The sequence below is a fragment of the Nelusetta ayraudi genome, unplaced genomic scaffold, assembly GCF_046127955.1.
Source record: "Nelusetta ayraudi isolate G7.1 ecotype Tasmania unplaced genomic scaffold, CSIRO-AGI_Nayr_v1 ptg000016l, whole genome shotgun sequence".
Classification (NCBI taxonomy): domain Eukaryota; kingdom Metazoa; phylum Chordata; class Actinopteri; order Tetraodontiformes; family Monacanthidae; genus Nelusetta; species Nelusetta ayraudi.
This window is the reverse complement of record NW_027466066.1, coordinates 1070945-1092172: the sequence shown is the minus strand read 5'-3', so window position 1 is coordinate 1092172 and position 21228 is coordinate 1070945. Positions and strand designations below refer to the sequence as shown.

Here is a 21228-nt window from a genome sequence, read left to right as displayed (position 1 = left end):
ACTAACATGTCTGGATCCTGCTAAAAACGTCTTTGCAACCAGATACCAGATACTTCATATTGCTTCAGAGCTGCTGTCGAGAAGCAAGTCACAGTGTTGCCATCTTGCAGCGCCACACCAGGCCTGACATAGGTACCACATCATTTTCAGTCGTTACCAGTGTATCTGTGTAAACAGGAATCTTTTTTTAAATACGGCTTGGTGTAAACATGTTTTTTTTTTTCAAGAGTGTTTTTGAAAGTGTGGGGTTTCAAAAAAAAAATCTGTTTCCGTGTAAACGGCCCCTTAGACTCAATCATTCCCCACCCACCCCCAACCCCCTCGCTCAACAGTACCTCATGCATTTACACTTTTGCAAAGACCATATAGATTGTGTAGATTTTATGTCCTGAATTGATTAACAGGCCGCCAGGAAAGTGATGTTTCCCTTTTCACTGGCCATATTTTAACCGGCAGCTAATCAATAGTGGGACACCTCTCAAGGACATGAGCTCATATCTCCAGCAAAATGTCTACAAAATCTGTGTGTGTGTGTGTGTGTGTGTGTGTGTGTGTGTGTGTGTGTGTGTGTGTGTGTGTGTGTGTGTGCGCGCGTGTTTGAGGTTTTTTTTTCAAACTAAAAAAATCTAACATTTTGTAATGAATGTTGGGATGATGAAGTCGCAAGCTTCATGTAGCTGCAGCATTTTTGCAATGCTGTACGCTGCTCTGCCACAACATTAAAGCCACTGTCAGATGAAGTGGCTGGCATTGATTTCAGCTACATTACAGTGTTTCGGGGGAAAACCCCGAGGTCGTGGTATTCATGTTGATTGTTCTTTGACCCAAAAAAACACACCCAAACATTGTGTCAGACAAAGTAAACCCCTTTTATGCCACCGGCATTCAGTGTATCATTATTATATCTGGGTTACAGATTTCACTTGACTTGACTTTTGACGCTGTGTTTAACATATATATATATATAATATACAGAAAATTATGTTTATTTTTTTTTTTTTAATCTAACTCACGTAAACTAATTAAATACAACTCATAACAATACATAATTTCACTTCTCTTTACCATGATGTGAAGGCTGTGAAAGATCCAAGCTTGAAATGAAGAATTACAGCGACAAAGAGAAACGATTACGTATCCTATTATAGCAAATTTAAGGCTGCATGTTGGGTTTTTTTTGTTTGTTTGTTTGTTTTTTCAATGTTCTTGTGGAGGAAGGTGCGGGGTAGATAGGTGGAGCTCGCGTGCAGCTGGTGTCACTCGGAGAGTGAGAGAGCGAGCGAGCGAGCGAGAGAGAGAGAGAGAGAGAGAGAGAGAGAGAGAGAGAGAGAGAGAGAGGCCGTCGGGTACAGATCAGAGGTTACCACAGGACACTGCCTGCTAGCCTACTGCCGGACCTCGGCAGCGCGGAGAGCCGCTCAGAGCCGCCCCGGACAGGATCACCTCCTCCTACCTCACCGCCGCCGCTTCTACCTCGGGGATACTAGCGCCACTCGGACACACAGCGGCAAATTCAAAGTCCTATCTAGCCGCGAGGAGGCATTTCAAGGCTGCTCGCTCGCTCGCGCGCCCGCTTCGTTGGGCTCGCTGTGACCGGAGCGACTTTTCGGCGAGGTAGCGGGGCTGGATGCCGCGCATGGATATCGAGAGGGAACCGCGGTGCCCGTGACACCCACCGACCGACCAAACGGAGAGTCGTCGCCCGGGCGTCAAGTGAGCTCCTTCCGTCGACTGCGGGGGATTAGCGAGCTAAAAACATTCCGGCTCCCCTCCTGCAGTTCGCCCGACTCTCTCTCTCTCTCTCTCTCTCTCTCTCTCTCTCCGTCACTGAGGGTCGTTTCCTCCGGCACTTGTAGCGGTTTTTTTTTGACGCCGAAGAAGAAGGAGAAAGAGAAGAAGACGGCGTCGAGCCGCGTCGCTTTGCGCCTCGTCCCGGCGGCTCTAGAATCGACACGCTCCCTTCCACAGGGCTGAAAGGTCACAGGGGCCGGTCATATCTCTTCTCTTGCCCCCTCTCCTCCCCTTCTCCGCCTCCCGTCAGTGTGTGCGAGGAAGATGTGAAACTCTTCCCTTCCTCCTCCTCCTCCTTCTTCTCCCCTTTCGAAAACGCTTTGATCTCCCCCTTCCTCTTCTCCCGCTTCCTCACACGGGCTGCTTCTCTCAGTTTCGCCTTCAAAAGAAGACACCAGGGCAGGCAGGCGGCGCTTCTCTCTGGGATGTACGAAAGCGTGGATGTTGTGGGTTTCAGCCCCGGCGGCCCCAGCAGCCCCAGTCCCGGCTCCTTCCTCGGCATGGACTACTACCACAGACCCCCGGGGCTCGGGCCGGACAAGGGACTCCTGTCCGGCGTCGGAGGACTCCAGCGTCCGTTCGGAGGGTCGCTGGTGAGCAGCAGGCACTGGAGCGGCTCCAGCCACTGTAAGTACACTGTCACTGTATTCGGTTGGTAAATGATTTTTTTTTTTTTTTTTTTTTTTTTTTTTTTAAGGCAGAAATTAAACTATCGCAAAAATGACGTGTTTTAAGATGTTGTCAGCTCAGTAGGGGGATGAATGCATGAGTTGACCGGTTCCAACTAGGACACGCCGAGCCCGTCTTCTTGTTTCAGGTGCCCCGCGGGCTCTATTTAGCATCACATTAAGCAGCCTGAAAAGGGACGTGCTGTTTTATCACACTGGAAGTCACTTGCATAGGTTGTCGAGCTCTGCAGCGGCGTTTGAATCGGCGACATATTTACATACGTTGGCTGCAGAGTAAGACAATTGCACATCTGCAGGGGGTTTCCACTTGATATGCATACGCTGCCATTTGTGTGTGTGTGTGTGTGTGTGTGTGTGTGTGTGTTGGGGGGGACATTTTTAAACACAATTAGGATTCGAAATGTTTCTATTTTTATTTTTCATTTAGGTGGTTCTGTTGTTGGCCTTTATAATATCTAGTCAGGAGTATGTTTATATGGCAACTGTATGTTTCTGCTGTGTTGTTGTTGTTGTTGTTAGGGAGCGACTCCGATGCCCTCAGTAGGTCACTGGCACTGGCATGCAACTCATTTACCAAAATCAGCCCATCCTGACCTCAGGCTCAGACCGAGGAGTGTTTACAGCTTATCAACACAAGGGACGAATATAGCCCTCAATGTTTATCGGCTGCGGCATCTGCTTCAAAGTGCTTCCCAGCCGTTTTAAGTGGTTAATAAGTCTTGGCTGGTTAGTAGTTTGTGCTTCTACGTGTTTAGATCGTTCTATTTCTTCCCTGTTACTGATTGTCGTCAAGTTAACGAGACATTGACGTGTAACGAATTCCAACGATTCTAGGAATTACTTGTTTGTTTGTTTGTTTGTCTTTTTATATAAAATTTTGCAATGTTGACCAGAACTGTTAATTATTAAACTATTAAATGATTCGATTTACTAAGAACCCTCGCAAATTGACCACATATTTTGCGTGATCAAAATGTGTGTCTACATATTTGGGAAGGAGACAAAAGCAAAATGTTAGCTCCAGTGGTGATTACTTCATTTGTTTTTGTTACCTTTGGGATCCTAGGAAAGTCGAATCAAATTTCGCGCTTGATAGTTTCAAGATAATACAGTCTTCATGCCAAACCATACGTCTATTTTTTTTTCATTAAAATGTTGGTTTTGTTTCAAATTCTTCACTATATTAACTCAGAGAGTTAAATCCCTCAATGTAATTATTAAATGCCTGCATCACCAGGAGCCAGCCTCCAACAAAAAACAACCTTTGCTAACGTGTTAAAAGGCTGCTTTCAAGCTCTTTTTTTTTTTGCACTCGTTCTTTGAAAACATGTCACTGACCGTCAACAACAGTGCACTCCAAATGGGAATATATCAGGGCAGGTTCTCTTCCCCATACCAAAATAATACAGACAAACAAATAAACCAAGATAAACCGGCAAACCCGGGACCTCCTCTGGAAATCAGACGGCGGCCCAAGGGCGATGACACAGTGATGTCACTGTGACATGGCTCTTGCACAACCGAGGCAGAGTCATAAAAGAGAGAGAGAGCGGGAGAGCGTGAGTGGACTCTGGCCTTGTGCTGAGAAACAGAGATGTATAGAGGCGAGAGGGGGCGCGCTCGTAAATCCAAGCCGTCGGGACGTGTGGGAGAGAGAGGGAGAGAAAGAGAGAGAGAGTGACTTGAATGAAGCAGGTTCAAAGGTTAAAGGCCATGCAGAGAGAGACACACACACACACACACACACACTGGGCTGCTGCCCTAGCGACATGTCAGCTGTGGTGTGTGTGTGTGTGTGTGTGTGTGTGTGTGTGTGTGTGTGTGTGTGTGTGTGTGTGTGTGTGTGTGCGCGCGCGCACGCGCGCATTTGGGTGTTATCCAGAGCAATGACTCACTGACAATTGGGAAGTGACCTACATCCCTCCCTCCCTCTCTTTATTTCTCCTTCTATCTGCCTCTTTCTCCACTGTGTCAGCTGCCCAGTCATCACTTCCCTGCACTGAATGACCTCTCTCTCCCTTGCCATTGGAGAAGGAGCGCGCACACACACCCACACACACACACACACATGCGCACGCACACACACCAACGTGCGCACACAGTCACAGCTTGTCTGGGAATGTGGAGGTACACTGGCTGCGTCTGACCCGTGTGCAAACGCGTGCGTGTGACCACACTTGCGTCGGATCAATGCTCACGATGCTGCTCGAGTAGTTGAACGGCTCTGCGTGACGTATCTGAAGTTTTTTAGTTGTTTTTTTGGTCTTCCTCTCCTGCGTTGGTCAGAATCAAAGTTGAGAATTTTGGACGCGACAGGTCGCGCAAACTGTTTTTTTCTCAGACGCTCCGGCGATCCCCCCGCCCCCTCCTGCAGCTCTGTCTGTTCAGCTCAAGCAGTTCATCCTCATCACTGCCCTGACATTGTGTTCCCCCGTTGAGCTGAATTAGTTTCAAACCGGATGTTATTCAGGAACTAGATGTTTTAAAAAAAAAAAGTATTTTGTGTGTGTGTGTGTGTGTGTGTGTGTGTGTGTGTGTGTGTGTGTTTTTGGGGTTTTTTGGGTTTTTTTCAAGAAGTTTGCTCAGTTTGTGGTGTCTTGGAGCACTCTCATGCCAACATTGAACAACTCTCCAGAAATCAGCGGAATTAGCCCGACGTTTACAGCCTCCTGCAAAAAAAAAAAAAAAAAGCACTACGCCGTGATTGATTCCGGCGGGGTGGGGGGTGGAGGGTGGGGGGGGAGAGAGCAACAAAGGTTGGACTCCATGCGGTTGCAAGACAAAGAAGCACCGAATGGACTTTCCTCACTTTTGAGGACTTCAGAGGCAACGATTGTTGGGAGAAAAAAATGTAATCTTTCAAACAAATTCAAACATCCTCGTGTTTGAATTAAAAACTTTCGGCTTTACAGTATGTAGAGTGAAATTGTGGAACAGACTGACAGAGGGGGGGTCGGGGGGGGTGAGGCAATGTCCAAGCATGAGCTTGTTTAAACAGCAGTACAAACTCGGGGCATTTACCAGTTACAGGGAAGAAGAAGGGTGTGTAGAGCACTAGGGTTAACACGTTTTTACATGGTTATTTCATTTATTTTTCCTTATTAGCATTGGTTTACGGTAGGGATGCAAATCATCGATTAATTCATTAATCGTCAGTTGATTGACCTTATCGATCGATGGAACGATTAATTGATAAGCGGCAATTTTTCCTGAGAACCTAAATTTTCCAATGAAAAATGTGTAAGGAACACATTAAATAACCCTTAAATAATGTTGAGGGTCCAATGTGACACCCGTGTATCCTCTGATTTTAAGTTAACTTCTAATGGGTCACATTTCAACATGCATTTTTTATTTAATTTGTTTTTTTTGTTTGTTTTTTTTAAGTCACTTGTTCTAGGTGTACAGGTATACGCCATGCAATTTACCAAAAAAAAAAACCTGTGTAAAGAATGTTAAATTAATTGCGACTAATCTGATTTAATCGATTTAATCGATTAAATTCTTAATCGACATCCCATGTTTACGGTATGTGAAAAAAGAAAGAAAAAAACAGGTTGCATATTACATAAACGACGATTACCAAGTGGAGAAGGGGTCGGATTAACACAAACATGTTTGGAATAAACTTTCGTCTTCACAATTGCAGCTTAAATCAGCAGCGTTTCGCTTCCGGGAAACACACGATTGCTCCCGACTCATTTTCAGACATTGAATATTAATGCGCCGAGTGTTAATGTATGGGGCAACAGCTGTGGAGGCGGTACCGTGTGTGTGTTTTTTCCTTTGTTGCCGGTGAAATCGGTCGACTTGGGCACACGAGAAGCAACAGCGAACCTCACTCTTTCTCGTCCTCATCGCCGGTCGCCGGCAAGCAACACAAGTCCCCGAGAGTGAGCGCGCAGGAAACAAAATACATCCAGTCAGCATGACCTTTGTGCATTGACTCTCATATAATAAACAGCGGGAGCCTCAGAGCACAGACAGTAGTGTGACTTAACTCTGCTGGGCCGCATTACGGGGCTGAAATCACGGTGCTGCAAACAGATTCTTGAAGCATTAGTTGATAATTTGGCAAATTACATAATTTAACAAACGGATCCTCTTTTTTTTTTTTGTTAGTGAATAGGTGCTAACCCGATTTCAGGCGCTGAATTGAATAGGAGTGCTGCGTTGCACTCTGCAAGACAATGGCCGGCCCGTAAAACAACACAATACTCCATTTTAATAACGTAAGTGCCTTGCGAACGAGCCGTGAGTCATGTCTGTATGTGACAAAGAGGGCCCGGCTGCGCAGCTGGCCGAGATCCGCCGAATATGGCATTGTTTTTGATTACATAAGGAACAGTCGGGGAGTGTCTGCGCTGCAGGCGGCACAAGGCGCTTCTGTTGACGGGAATTTAAACAAGCCGGGTGAGAGTCTCACTCTGTGCATTGAGACGGCCCATAGGTGACGTGTGACCTGGATTGAGCCGTGATAATAACGTCCCCCTCTAAATCCAGTAGTCATGCACGGATGCAGCACGCAGGCTGATTTTGCAAGGCGTCAAACCTGAATATTAGCCTTGAATTAAAGGTTCATTGTGTAATTTTCTGAGATTTTTAAGAAGAAACAGCGACATCGGTCGTTGCATTTTGGTTTGCATGGCTCTTTTACTTATGTCCCCTTAGGGATGCCGTACCCTCCCTCTCTCGAGCTCGCCAGTGAACTACGGTGGCCTGCAACCACACCCTGGATACCTCATCCACCTTCTTCTTTGTTGGTTTATTTGAGGATGTGAGCATTCACCCTCGATGAATATTTTATTTTACTTTTTTATTTCTTTGTAATTAATATAATTTTCCTTCTATTGCACTATGTTGTTGCTTTAATTGTGCAAATGTGTGATTAACAAAGGCTTAAATTCTATTCTATATTCTATACGCACTTGTCAAGCGGGCTGGATTGTCCACACCAGGCTTCCTTAGAAATATGATGGTGCAAGATGGCAGCTAAGTGGGAACAAGACCCTTGCTATATGTGTATTCTTATATACAGTACATATAAGAACTGTTCTGGCTAACTTTGGACTTCAAAGATTGCTGCATTAGATTTATGACTCATCAATTCTTTGGATTAGTCAAAAACAGACAAACCCATCAAAGTGTTTTCGCTACTGATTTTCTTTCTTGTGATTTACTTCTGTGTGTATTTTGCACAAATATAACATTTCCATCAGTATATAAGTCGGTGCGTAAACACATTTAGTGCTTGCCTCACTAACCCTTCTATTGGATTTGTTTCCACGCATCCAGCTTGAGAAGAAGCCATAGAAAGCATTTGGATAGGGGGATGGGGGGGGGGGGTGGACTATTGGGAGAAAACACACAAAAGATGATAGGAACTTTTTGCCACATTCAAAGCGGACCAATCAGATTTTTACTGCCGGTCGCACCAGATAGCAACAGCTCCCGCCTTCATTTTGGAGGCCCTATTGTCCTCCAGCTAGCAGCAGCTAGCAGGAAGCTAATTGTCTATGGAGCACTAAGACCAGCTGGAAACTCTGAATGGAGCTCGAGGTGCTTCACTGAAATCTCAGAATTGAGATCTCATGAATCCAGTCGAGTTGTTTGATCGTCTAATTCCCCTGTGTGTAAGTCTATGTTTTAGCTTCTATTAGTGTTTTAGCACTCAAGATTGGTCCTGGTCTCCAGATCACTTTTTAAGGGTCTTGGTCTTGTCTCGGTCTCAATGCTCTCTTGATGGGGTCTTGGTCTTGGTTGGTGCGGTCTTGACTACAACACTCCAAGAAAGTCAGATAGGTTCACAGTTCTCTCTTTCAATCCCCAGTTTAAACAACTAGCGTCACCACCTATACATCACACCATCACCCCACCCCCAAGCCTGTAACTGAGTAACCCTAGTAAAACAATGGCGTGTTGAAAATTAACATACGCTCTGTCTTGTCTCTCTCTGGTGACAAATGCAAGGCAAGCCGTATTGTGTCCAGGGGTTTCGGTTTCACTGAAAATGGAGCTGTGATAAAAAAAAAAAAATCATCTCTTTGTGCATTCCTGCGCGGCGCAAGGACAATAAATCTGAGCTTCGCTTTCACCTTGGGGAAGCCGAGAGGTTCGGGGGTGGGGAGAGATGGCGGGGGTGATAAGAGGCGGCGGAGGAGTCGGCCTCCGATCGGAGGGCCGATGCACCCGGCTGGTCGGCCGGCCGTGGCCAAACACAGCTGGCCCGGGGAGATCCATCATAAGCCTAAATACAACACGGGGGAAGCCGGCGCAGGCTGCGCAGCGGCGCTTTGAGCCGAGGCTGCGCGAAAAAACAGGCGGCGATGCGCGCTAACGCTAGGACAACACGCGGCGCCGGGAAAACTAATAGCAGCGGCACGTACGTTTGTTTGCTTTGACCTCATGGCCTCGGTTGAAATTCTCCAGTGCAGCAACACCTCACTCGTCAAACTTGCGTCTACACTCACTCACAGGTTTCAACAAAAACTATCAAAGTAGTTTATATGCGTTTGTTGTAGATAGTTTGTAATTAAGGGTTGCAAATGATCGATTAATTATTAATCGTTAGTTGATTGACCTTATCAGTCAAGTCATGATTAATTGATAAGCGGCGACTTTTCCTAAGAACCTAAATGAAAGATGTGTAAGGAAGACATTATTTAACCCTTGGATAATGTTGAGGGTCCAATGTGACCCATTTTTACATTAGAGAACAGTAAAAACACCCTAAACATTTATCCTCTGACTTTAAGTTGACTTCTAATGGCTCACATTTCAACTTTTTTTTTTTTTTTTAGTTGTTTAAAAGTAACTTGTTCTAGGAATACAGGTATACACCACGCCATTTAACAAAAAAAACCCTGTGTAAAAAAATGTTAAATTAATTGCGACTAATTTAATTTAATCAATTAAATTCTTAACTAATTGTTAACATCCCTTATTCAAATGCCTCAAAATGCTCCAGTTTGTTCTTGTTTGCTTGTAGGGTGTAGTTAGGCACTGTTTTAGGACTGCACACACACAGTTTTCCAGTCTCATAATATGTAAAATTCACTTTGGCAAATATTCTCTAACGATTCTGCATCTACGACGTACGACGAGTTCGTGAACTGGACGAAATGAGGAAGAGAAAAGCTCATCCTCTGCTAATTTATCAAGTAGCCGTAGCCTCCTTCCGCCTCTCTCGTGTAAACACCGTGGCCGAGGGCCGGAGACATTGGCGCGCCCTGCGCTGGTGTGGGAAGGGCAGGGATGAGATTTATAAACACGGAGTTGAAAACGGAGCGGCGCTCTTGGAGGGCCGAGTGGAAGGAGAGAGTCATGCGCCAGGGAAGGTCAGACAGACGGTGCTGAGCGAGGGGAGCCGCTGGCTGGTGTGTCGGTGAGAGCAAAGAGAGCAAAGGCAAACGGGGAGAGGGGGCAGACGCAGGGATGGACAGTGGAGAAAGGGGAGGAGGAGGAGGAGGAGGAGGAGGAGGAGGACCTCTTTATTTCTGTGACTCTCTCTCTCGCTCTCTATGTAAACAGAGCAGACCAATAGGGGGATTCGGATCTCCTACATAGTGGAATGTCTGGTATGGCTATGAAAGAGGGGGAGGGAGAAGTGTGTGTGTGTGTGTGTGTGTGTGTGTGTGTGTGTGAGAGAGTTGTCAGTGAAGGCAACATGAGGGGGGGGGAGTCAGAGGAGTCAAGCATGGTCCCACTATCACTCTGGAGTGTTCACACCTGCAACATGCATTAGTGTGTGTGTGTGTGTGTGTGTGTGTGTATAAATACAGGGCTTTGTGAGTGCCTCTTTTGTGAAGTGAAAGTTGTGAAAGTGAGTTTTACTAGCCAGGAATGAACTGCGGTTTGCTTTCGGCTCAGGTTGAGATAAGGTTAAGATAAAAAAAAAAAAACATAGAAAGGTAGAAAAACAAAGCGCTCTTATCTGAGGGCTACAAGGGGGACGGACGCATTGTGACCATAGAAGAAGAAAAAAAGCTATTTTAAGGTTTAGGATTTAGACTGGAGTTGTACAAGATTCTGCAAAAACATATGGAAGTCCCCGCAAAGAGTGTGTGCGTCACATGAATCCTCACTTCCTTCCTGGAAATACAGTTGTTGTTTTTTTTGTTTTTTTTAAGTGGGAGGAGCCTTAATAATGGAAAATCGTGCAAAACTGCAGGGTGGAAATTAGATTTTTATTTTTAGCAAGTTTTGATAGTTTTGTGGCGTCCCAACACGGTTGGATGGGCGAGTCTTCCGGCCGATGCTGCTTCGGCTTCAAAGAGGAAGGAGGACAAATAAACGTGCTGCACGAGACACTCAGCGAGCAGGCCGGCCGACCGACCATTGAAGTCCCACACGCGCTATCGTGTTTGGGATCAAAAGTGGAAGGAGGTCAAGCAGAGGGGAAGATTTTCAAGAAAAATAAATATAGCCGTAGTCCTGAAAATGCATCACAGAAGCATCCGGAGGGGGGGGAAGTCCCGTCACATGACCACTCTAGCATCCAGCAGACTGCAGAATTATGGGTAACACTTTATATTAAGCCATGTAAGATGCTTCTTAACATACTTCAGTATAAGATTATGCTAGTTATTACAGCGTTATTAACACATTATTAATTAAACAGTTAATTTTGCTTTTTGCAGTCAACGATGGCTGTTCCTCAGTCACACATCACCGTGTTGTCAGCGAATGCCCCCTCTAGCGCTCAGTGCTGGTCAGCAGTTTGAACGGGAACGTTGAAGAACGGCTCATTCATACCTCGCCCTCGACTCTGACAGCGGGCGAAGCGCCGCGTCATTTTCTATTTCCGTGCAGTCAGAAGTGGAGTTGCACCTGCGTAGGACGGCGTTAAGTGTTCACTTCAGCGTTTTGCCCAAGTCACGGCTCACCGGGGACTGACTCTCTTATTTCCCCTCGGCCTCCTTCCACGAACCCCTCCTCCTCCTCCACCTCCGCCGCCGCCACCAGCAGCACCACTCTTTGCCTCGCCTTCAGTCAGTCAGCAGCCCGGCTGAACAGACTTCTGGCGTTCATCACACTGCTCACAGCGGAAAGTTTGAGGGGCCTCATAAAACAACAAGATGTAAACGTCAACATCTAGATGAACATCTGAAACGTGTGTGTGTGTGTGTGTGTGTGTGTGTGTGTGTGTGTGTGTGTGTGTGTGTGTGTTATAGAACAAACACACTAGCAATCATATACAATGAAGGAAGACACAGGGAATCCCATTCAGTTAGCTGTATTTATAATAAAATCACAGGCAGACGAGACGTTGAGGTCATCAGTAGAAAATCTGTTGCAGTCTACACCAGGCGTGGGCATAACCACGGCCCGGGGGCCATATACCGGCCCTCCGAAATTGAAGAAGTGATATTAATAGCAACTAAGTCATAAAATTGCTGTATTTCATCCAGTTTTTTCAGTGTTTTAAGAGTCATTTCAATAGAGAGCTAAATTACATGTAGCTTCAAGGACACATATTCTGTTGTAACACTATTGTTCATTTTCAATTGGCATTATACCACATGTTACATACATATCCCATGATATATTTCATTTCTCCTATGAGGTGGGTCACCAAAACGCTCCATCCGTCTGCTCCTGCTCCTGCTCCCTCCGTCTAATTTTAGAAACCACTGTGATCAAAAAAGTTTGCCCACTGTTGCTCTGGATGAACATCTGAAATATGTGTGCGTCTGTTATAGAAGGAAACAAAAACTCCCAATTAAGTATACATGAAATGAAGACAATGGCCCCGTTCTGTTTAGCTGCACGGACGTGCGGTGGCGCAGGCGACTCCACCGCCTCGCAGCCCCGGACGGCACTCAGTCGTCCGTCGACGTCGAAAAGCTGCCACTCAGAGTCCGAACGGCTCCGGCCAAACACCAGAGTCCAGTTCCCAAAGCAGCTACTTTCATCACTTTCACTCAGCGAGCAATGTTTTTATTTTCTTTCCCCCTCCCGCCATCCCTTCCTCCAGCCATAGAGACGGAGAGCACCAGCTCAGGGGAGGACCTCCTGGTCCCCAGCCCCCCGTCGCCTCCGCCCCCGCCCCGAGTCTACAAGCCCTGCTTTGTGTGTCAGGACAAATCCTCGGGATACCACTACGGGGTCAGCGCCTGCGAAGGCTGCAAGGTAGGCAAGCCGGGCGACGCGCGCACACACACACACACACACACACACACACAGGATTAGGTCCACAGGTTACAGTACAGCGGCCTGCGCGAATCAGAAAATAGTTCCTAGCCAAGCATTTGCGTAACGTGCGGGCGCAGAGGTCGTGACCTTTGTACCTCCTCCCAGGACCGCTAAGCCTCTTTGCTACATCTAATCCCAACACACACACACAAACACACACACAAAGCGTGCCGGCTTCGATATCCGCGCAATTGTGATCAACCGCCGCTCTCTGAAAAACACACAAAGTAAAGCCGCCGCCGCCGCCGCTCGCTGCACATTAGCAGCAGATGGCGCCCTCCTCTTCCAGATGTTTACCCCCCTCCCCCCTCGCTCCCCCCCACTCCGATCAGGAAGCACCGCCTTCCCGTTTTTCACCTGTCAACGTCCCTTCCGCTTCCCCTCCCCTCCCAGGGTTTCTTCCGGCGCAGCATCCAGAAGAACATGACGTACACGTGCCACCGGGACAAGGTGTGCGTCATCAACAAGGTGACCAGGAACCGCTGCCAGTCGTGCCGGCTGCAGAAGTGCCTCGACGTGGGCATGTCCAAGGAGCGTGAGTGAATTCACATTGCTAAGTCAATCCGGTTGAGGGAGGTTGATAAGAAAGGTACTTCTCTTCCCCCCCCCCCCCCCCTTCAGAATAATCTCCTTTTTTTTTTTTCTTTTTTTTTTCCTTTGCACCCCTTGAACTTTGGCACAGAGACGCAAAGTGCGGATTCTTGACGTTTTTCCGCCATCTGGTGGCCTCGAGCAGTTACTGCATAGTGTTCCTTCCTAGTCGCTGTCCCTCGGGTAGCGTCGTCTGAAGCTAAAGCAAGGGCGTCTAACTCAAATACACAGTGCGGCCGACATTTCAAACTTGGACAAAGTCACAGGTCAACATTGATAGTAATTTAAAAAAAAAAAAAAATCTTCCTTCAGAATAGTGAACTTTTTAATAATGACTCAAACAAGTTTTGCCTCAACCTGAAAAGGGAAAAAGCAAAGCTTAATACTAAACAATACATTACTTCATATTGCACACGTGCAAAATCGATTTAATTAATAAAGTAACAACAACAAATGAACCAGTTAAGTAATAATAATAATATTCTTCAGTGAACATCCTGTCCCAATTGACCAAATAACCAGCAGAGCATTCTGGGATTTGTAGTACTAGCGGTACATGTGATTTAGTGGTGATTTTGTATTGCCTCACGGGCCAAACATAATTGCACTGCGGGCCAGTTTTGGCCCACGGACCAGAGTTTTACATCTATGTCCTAAAGCATCCATGCTCTACAAATTTTCGACAAATTTTGTCCTACTTCCATTATGTTTGGTCAATGTGATTTGGTTGGTTTTGTTTCTTGAACGAACTTGCACGCACATGTTCAATTTATCTTTATTTATTTATTTTTTTTACGTGTTCAAACTATTTTTTTTTTTTATGGGTCACATCCATTTTAATCACGATAAGTCAGAAAGAGAAAGGGGATTATCACCGGTACAAGGACTGTTCTTGACTTACACACTGACCCACTTCAAACGGCGCCTCTGCCACCCTCCTGCAGTGGTCAGAAACGACAGAACAAAGAAAAAGAAGGAGGAGAAGAAGCCGGCGGAGGTGGAGGTCTACGTCCTGTCCGCCGAGACGGAGCAGATGATCGAGCGGGTTCGCCGGGCCCACCAGGACACGTTCCCGTCCCTGTGCCAGCTGGGAAAATACACCACGGTGAGACTCCGGCGCCCGGCCTGCGAAGTCGCTGACTAACCCGAACCCGTCTGACGCCGTCCCTCTCTCTCCCTCCGTCTCTCCCCTCCCTCTTCCGACCCTGCAGAACAACAGCGCCGAGCACCGCGTCGCCCTGGACGTCAACCTGTGGGACAAGTTCAGTGAGCTGTCCACCAAGTGCATCATCAAGACGGTGGAGTTCGCCAAGCAGCTGCCGGGCTTCACCACGCTGACCATCGCCGACCAGATCACCCTGCTCAAGGCCGCCTGCCTCGACATACTGGTGAGTCGCACGCCGCGGTTGGTGGCCCCGCCCCTCGCGGGCTTATTAGACACTGATCAATACATTCAGCAAATAATAAGTCATTGTATCCAAGATAGCCACATGGAATATGACCCAACATTAAAATAGGGATGCGTGCTAATAAAAGTGGTTTGTCATATAGGACAGTGGTTCTCAACCGCTGTGCCGTGAAAAATGATCCAATTTCACTTAATAGGGCTTAAAAAAAAAAAAAAAAAGAATACTATCATTCCATTATGGAGTGACTGTGCTCTCAGCTCTGTGCGCATCTATCATTATCTTAAGTTGTGCAGATAACTGGTATATATATCTTTATTTCCTTCCTTTTTCTTTTTTATTCTGGTTTTTGCTGCTGTAACTACACAGATGTCCCCAATGTGGGATAAATAAGGCATTCTTAGTCTATTCTGTTCACACTTACTGAGTATAAACAAGTTAAGAGACTACAGCATATTTTCCAAATAATATTTTGGTTGGTGCTGTGCCAGGTGATTTTTTTTTTTTTTAATGTAAAAAAATGTGCCATGATTGAAGAAAGGTTGAAAAAGACTGGTTTACATGGTGAGGGCTGCGTTCCCCTGGGTGGCCACCAGGGGGTACTGTGGGGAGCCGTAGACAATTGGAGCGAAGATGGAAAAAATACAAATACATAAATAATAGAATGAATTGAATAATATTTTTTAAATATTGTTATCAGATATGATGCAATAATTGATTAATTACTGTGATTAAATATAATCTATGATAACATCATATGATTGCCTGCCAGTCAAAAACATCATTCATGGCTGGGTGATTTGCTCCTCAAGGTAACAGGCGGGGAAGACATTGCTGCAAAAAGAAACAAAAAGCAAAACAAGAATTGTCCAAATAAAGTGAGAAAATAAGAGGCAGTAAGACGGTAATTCAGGGCTTAACAGCCATGCAAAGAAAATGGCCATGATCATCGACATGTTGGTTGATTATTTTGCCAAACATCATTTCCAACCATCTGGAACAAACCCCTGGTGGGAAGACCTTTTCACACCTCTTCCTCCTCCTCCTCCTCCTCCTCCCCCTCCTCCTCCTCCGCGTCCCGGCAGATCCTGAGGATCTGCACCCGCTACACCCCCGACCAGGACACCATGACCTTCTCCGACGGCCTGACGCTCAACCGCACGCAGATGCACAACGCCGGCTTCGGGCCGCTCACCGACCTGGTGTTTTCCTTCGCCAACCAGCTGCTGCCGCTGGAGATGGACGACGCCGAGACGGGCCTGCTCAGCGCCATCTGCCTGCTGTGTGGAGGTAGCGCGCTTCGCTTCCCGCCTGCGTTTTCTCCAGAGAGCGAAAGAAACGAGAGAGAAGCCCTCGGTGCCGGCGTCTCGATTCCGCTTTTTAATGCGAAAACGTGGTCCGTTTCTGATGAACAGAGAAAAAAAAGCGTGTGTGTGTGTGTGTGTGTGTGTGTGTGTGTGTGTGTGTGTGTGTGTGTGTGTGTGTGTGTGTGTGTGTGTGTTCTCGGCAGCTCGCAGCTGTTTCCTGTTTTTCGCAACTGCAAAAGAGGCCGATCGCTGCAGTTTTGCAGGACAGATGAGCGAAGCCTCTGCGTGGGCGGTTTGGCTGAGCTTGATTGAAGAGTTTTAATTTTCCACGATCACGCCGCAGTGCAAGTTGATCTAGCGGCTCTCAATGCCACACAGGTGTGTTACAGTGTGTGTCTGTGTGTGTGTGTTTGCAGACCGCCAGGACCTGGAGGACTCGGACAAGGTGGACGTTCTCCAGGAGCCCATCGTGGAAGCCTTGAAGGTTAAACTCTCCTTCACTTTGCTGTGTACATTTCTTTCTATTTGAATCAGGCCAGCGTTGCTCCGACTTCCCCATTGGCCTTTTCAGGCTCGGGTGCATCGTGCGCTAATGCGTCTGCCTCTCGGATGGAAGTGGGAATGTGAGAAGACGCACGCAGCTGACGAACTCGCACTGCTCTGTCCTCCGCAGCTCTACGTGAGGAGGAGGAGGCCGGACAAGCCCTGCATGTTCCCCAAGATACTGATGAAGATCACCGACCTCAGGAGCATCAGTGTCAAGGGTGAGACGCATGCGCGCGCACACACACACACACACACACACGCACACACGCTAACAGACAGGTCATTTCAACAGACGGTGTTCCCACAGTCATGAAAGTCATGGAATTTTGTAAGAAAAAAAATCACAAAAAGTTTTGGAAAAAGTCATGAAATCTGATCGTGCGCCTTCCGAACTTGCAGAATTTTCTTGTTGTTCGGTCCCGACTCAGGCTGCGGGCCACCCCCACGTTTCGTTTCCCCATTAACAGTCTGTATGTTCATCGTTTTAAAGGTCAAGTGTGTAACATTTTGGACATTTTGAAGAAGAAACAGCAACATTAGCCAACTTGCTATATGTGTATTCTTATATATAGATAGAGGAACCTTCATGAGGGTGCCAAAACAAAATTACTGTGATTGTACTGCGACTGTACACTTTAATAAATGTATCTATGGGCATTGCATGAAGTTTTTTACCAATGTAAAAATCATAAACCTAGAATTGTGCAAAACCTAAATATCGCAATAAAAAACTGCTAATGGAAAGACCTACATTTCGGGAAAGAAAACCTTTCATAAAGCTAAAAGCCTTTTTACGTTCTCACGAGGTGGGCTTTCAGACGTAACGATATAGAGGTATATCGCAAAAGTGTCATAGAAACATTCTTTTCGCATTTACACGTCAGCGGACGTGGCGTGCGGGGTCAACAGGAAGAGATGGAATATTTTTTTTACAAGTAATCAAAAGATAAAACAACGATTCCCGACAGTAAACGAACGCAAATGTAATTCGAGATTTTACGAGAATTGCTGCCTCACACGCTTCACACCATTCAATGGAAACTTTGTCGGAATTTTACAAACACTGCTTCTGATTGAATGTACTTTAAAGAACTTTAAAGAACATTTAAATTGATTATTGATCGGACTGACCTTTGATTGGTCCAATGTAAAAAAAAGTTGATTATCAGATTTTAAACCGAGTCGTCAGTAGACTAACAGACTAGCGTGTCTCTCTCTCTCTCACTGTCTCCCCCCCACCCCCACCCCCCGCCTCCCAGGTGCCGAGCGGGTGATCACGCTGAAGATGGAGATCCCCGGCTCCATGCCGCCCCTCATCCAGGAGATGCTGGAGAACTCGGAGGGCCTGGAGGGCCACGGGGCCGGGGGAGGGAAGGGCCGGGGGTCCGGGGGCCGCGAGGAGCAGGAGGAGCAGGCCGAGGCGGGGGGGCGGCGGCGCCCCAGCACGTCATCGTCCAGGTCGCCCGGCCGGAGCCCCGCCCCCTGCTCGCCCTCCCCCTCCACCTCCCCATCCCCTGGCACCTGAGTGGCTCCGCCCACAGCCACCCTTCCTCCTCCCCCTCCCCACCCCTCCCTCACGCACCGGATGACTCCTCAGAAGAAATGTCTCACTGAGCTGCTGATCACACACTGGTGTTTCCACGCAGGCTGCGAGCATCACAGCAGCAGCAGCAGCAGCAGCAGCAGCAGCAGCATCAGGGAGGCGAGGTTGATTTTTCCAAGCTTTGACGCTGCAAGCAAACACACCATTCCAATTACCACAGTTGTGACGGCAGCGGCGGGCAAGCGAGACACACACACACACACACACACACAGTGGTGGAGAAAAGTTTTCGGACACCCTTTAAATTTTACTCAGTCTCTATTATCGTCTTCAAATATTTCAGAGATTTTTTTATTTTTTTTTAAATCCCCGAGTGTTTCGAAAGGTTTGGCTGCATCAGAGGCACAAACGGATGGCAATTCTTTCTTTCTGTGAAGGCAAAATAAGAAAAATGTTGCACTCTATTGCGAGGGACGTCTTCTAGCGGAAACGTTCGGTCCTGGGCGGGACGGAGCCGTGCACGTGCAGCACGTGAGTGACTCATGTTGGTAGCTGCACTGGAACAAACTGCACTCGGAGACTTTCAGACTGATTCTTAGCCAAATGTGGTACAGCACACTCACACACACACACAATGCACGAGGTGTCCAAATACTTTTTTCCACCACTGTGTGTCTATACACCCTCTTAAATAATGGCCTAAATCTGGAGTTTTTTGATTCAACTAAAAAAACTCAATTATTGAATTGAATTGAATTGTGTTCTGCAAAATAAATGTGCAATTTTCTGTATGTATGTATGTATGTATATATATATATATATATATATATATATATATATACATATATATATATATATTATTATTATTTTTAGTTTTTTAAAATCCCTTTCAAAAGCAATAGCCACGGCCCATGAAGCCGCGACCCACTGATTGGGTCACAACCCACCAGTTGAGAAACCCTGACATATAGTTTATATTTACTATCATTTCACTCAATTAGGGGACTATTGACAAACAGTAAATACAATATTAACATGATTATATTGCTATTAGTCAATTACGCAACATAAGAGAATTAAATTACTCGGGCCAATTTATGAACACGCCTTTGTGAATTGGGTTTGATTTAGATTTTTTTTTTTTTTTTTTTTATGAACTCTGGCTTGGGCAAGATTGCCTCTGGAGTATTTCCCACGCGATTCACCAGTCACAGCAGTGCTCTCCACGCTGGCCATCATACCTCAGGGGTAAGATCACATGACCTGTTGGAAGGCTGGGATGAAGAGTGGATTCTACGGGAGGTCGTCGGCCTCGAGGAGAGCTGACATAGACCAAAAATATGTACATTTATATCGTACAACCAAAAACAAAGGCATGTTTATCACGGGCAAAAAAAAAATGACTGAGGCCGTTATTTAAAGAAGGTATTAAATCAGAATATCAGCGATCCGTCGAGCTCAGTGTTGTTCTGGCCGTATTAGGGCCTCGAACCTCCCCGCTAACGCCCCCCCCCCCCCAAACATGATGAGAAATCCTCCTCGCTTCCTCCCAAAAACCGGTCACATGGTTTCCCTTCATCATTTGCTTCCCCGTCTCGCTGCTGGTGCAAATTACCGTCACAGTTTTTGTTTGTTGTTCCGGACGAGCTGCTATCTGCGGGGGGGGGGGGGGGAATACAGGAGATTTAAAAAAAAAAAAAAAAAAAAAGAAGGTACAAGGTCATGTGACCAGACGTCACGGTATTTTCAAAGACTCTGAACGCAGTCGCCGCCACGCCACGCCGAAGCCGACGAAGGAGAGAGACCGGATGTGATGGACGTCGTGTGTAAATTAGTGTGTGTATATATTTAAATGTGTACATATAAAAAAAAAAGGTGTAAGGTCGTCGGGACTGATGAACTGATGATACAAGAGGTTATTTTCCTAATTGTACATGTGTATATACTGTATCTTGGTTCACGCACACGCGCGCACACACGTAACTCAGCTTTAGATGTCACAGACACATCAGGGAGAAGTTCTTCTTTTGTTTTGTTTCTCGCGTCACTGGAATTAGAAATAAGAACCCAAGAGGGTTTTCTTTTTTTTCACGCGTCATGATTTTTTTTTTTGTTTTTGTTTTTGTTTTTTGTTTTTTTGATCCGATGTAAAACTTGGATGCAGCCTCAGCAACTGGTTTCATCAGAACTGTGAAAACGTAGTAAGTCGTCCTGCCTGCAACCAGAGTGAAAGCAGGAGCAGAAATTCTTTGTTTGTTTGTTTGTTTGTCTTCTTTGGCGTTTTTTTTTTTTTTTGCAGGATTTTTTCCTTGGGATGCACGAAGCTGCATTTTGTATTTTAGCGTCACCGCCACTAACTAACTGTCACAGTCACGGCCCCGTCGTGGACGCACACTGTCACTGTCTCACTACAACACGCTCCGTCAGTCAGGTCGAGATCAGTGTCGCTGTCGTCCTTTTCCAAGCTCACTGGAAAGAGTTTAATAAAAAATTAAAAAATGATAATAATAAACCATAATGTTGCTCTTTTGTCTTGAATTTACGCTTTCTGTGGAATAACGGCTTACGGTGGATTCTTTTTGTTTTGTTTTAAAACTGGATATATATTTTTTTAGAGACTAAACTAACCTGAGGTAAGAGGGCCCTTTGTGAGATCCCAATCACCAGGAAGTTTTAGTTTGCTCTTTTTTTTTTTTACAAACATATTTGCAGAATCGGCAACTGTAGCTTTAATAAAGTCCACGGTCTTCTTTTTTTTTTTTTTTAGCCCTGACACTCTTGGATCTTTTTTTTTTTTCCTCAATTTTTTTCATTAGGATATGGTGGGAAAATGTTTTTAAAAAATCATCCAGTTAGGGTCACTTGCCAATGGATGCCTGGCTGATCAGGGGTTTGGCAAGCGGGTGTGATCTAAGAAGGTTTTGGCCGCCTCCTCGGCTTGTGGAAAAGGAACTTGAGACAGGGCGGCAACAGCGGCAAAGAAGGACGACTAGTCTGGCAACAGGTCCGACACCACACAGGTGCAGGACTAGCAGGTTAGAAACAGGTGTGTCCAATGAATGTAATGAAGTTCCTGGTTCCACCCTGTGGTCCAGTCGCCGGCAGACAAGAAAGAATGTGAATAATGATTAAAATGTACCGGGTGTCGAATCAACCAGGAT

The 21228-nt window shown here is 46.2% G+C and overlaps 1 protein-coding gene across 1 annotated transcript; it reads left to right on the top strand.

Annotated features, from left to right (window-relative positions):
- The first annotated feature begins 1288 nt into the window (after nt 1-1288).
- rarab (retinoic acid receptor, alpha b) lies at nt 1289-20596 on the top strand. Its single transcript, XM_076023686.1, has 9 exons — nt 1289-2418; nt 12457-12611; nt 13068-13209; nt 14210-14370; nt 14477-14653; nt 15757-15961; nt 16395-16462; nt 16652-16742; nt 17784-20596. The coding sequence occupies exons 1-9, from the start codon at nt 2217-2219 to the stop codon at nt 18047-18049; spliced, it is 1467 nt and encodes a 488-aa protein (XP_075879801.1). The 5' UTR covers nt 1289-2216; the 3' UTR covers nt 18050-20596.
- Nucleotides 20597-21228: the final 632 nt, after the last annotated feature.

Excerpts from the sequence above, each read along its gene's own strand:
- rarab (XM_076023686.1), top strand. The coding sequence starts at position 2,217 with ATGTACGAAAGCGTGGATGTTGTGGGTTTCAGCCCCGGCGGCCCCAGC. Across the intron at positions 12,612-13,067 it reads GCGCCTGCGAAGGCTGCAAG|GGTTTCTTCCGGCGCAGCAT; the intron begins GTAGGCAAGCCG and ends CTCCCCTCCCAG. Across the intron at positions 16,463-16,651 it reads CCATCGTGGAAGCCTTGAAG|CTCTACGTGAGGAGGAGGAG; the intron begins GTTAAACTCTCC and ends TGTCCTCCGCAG.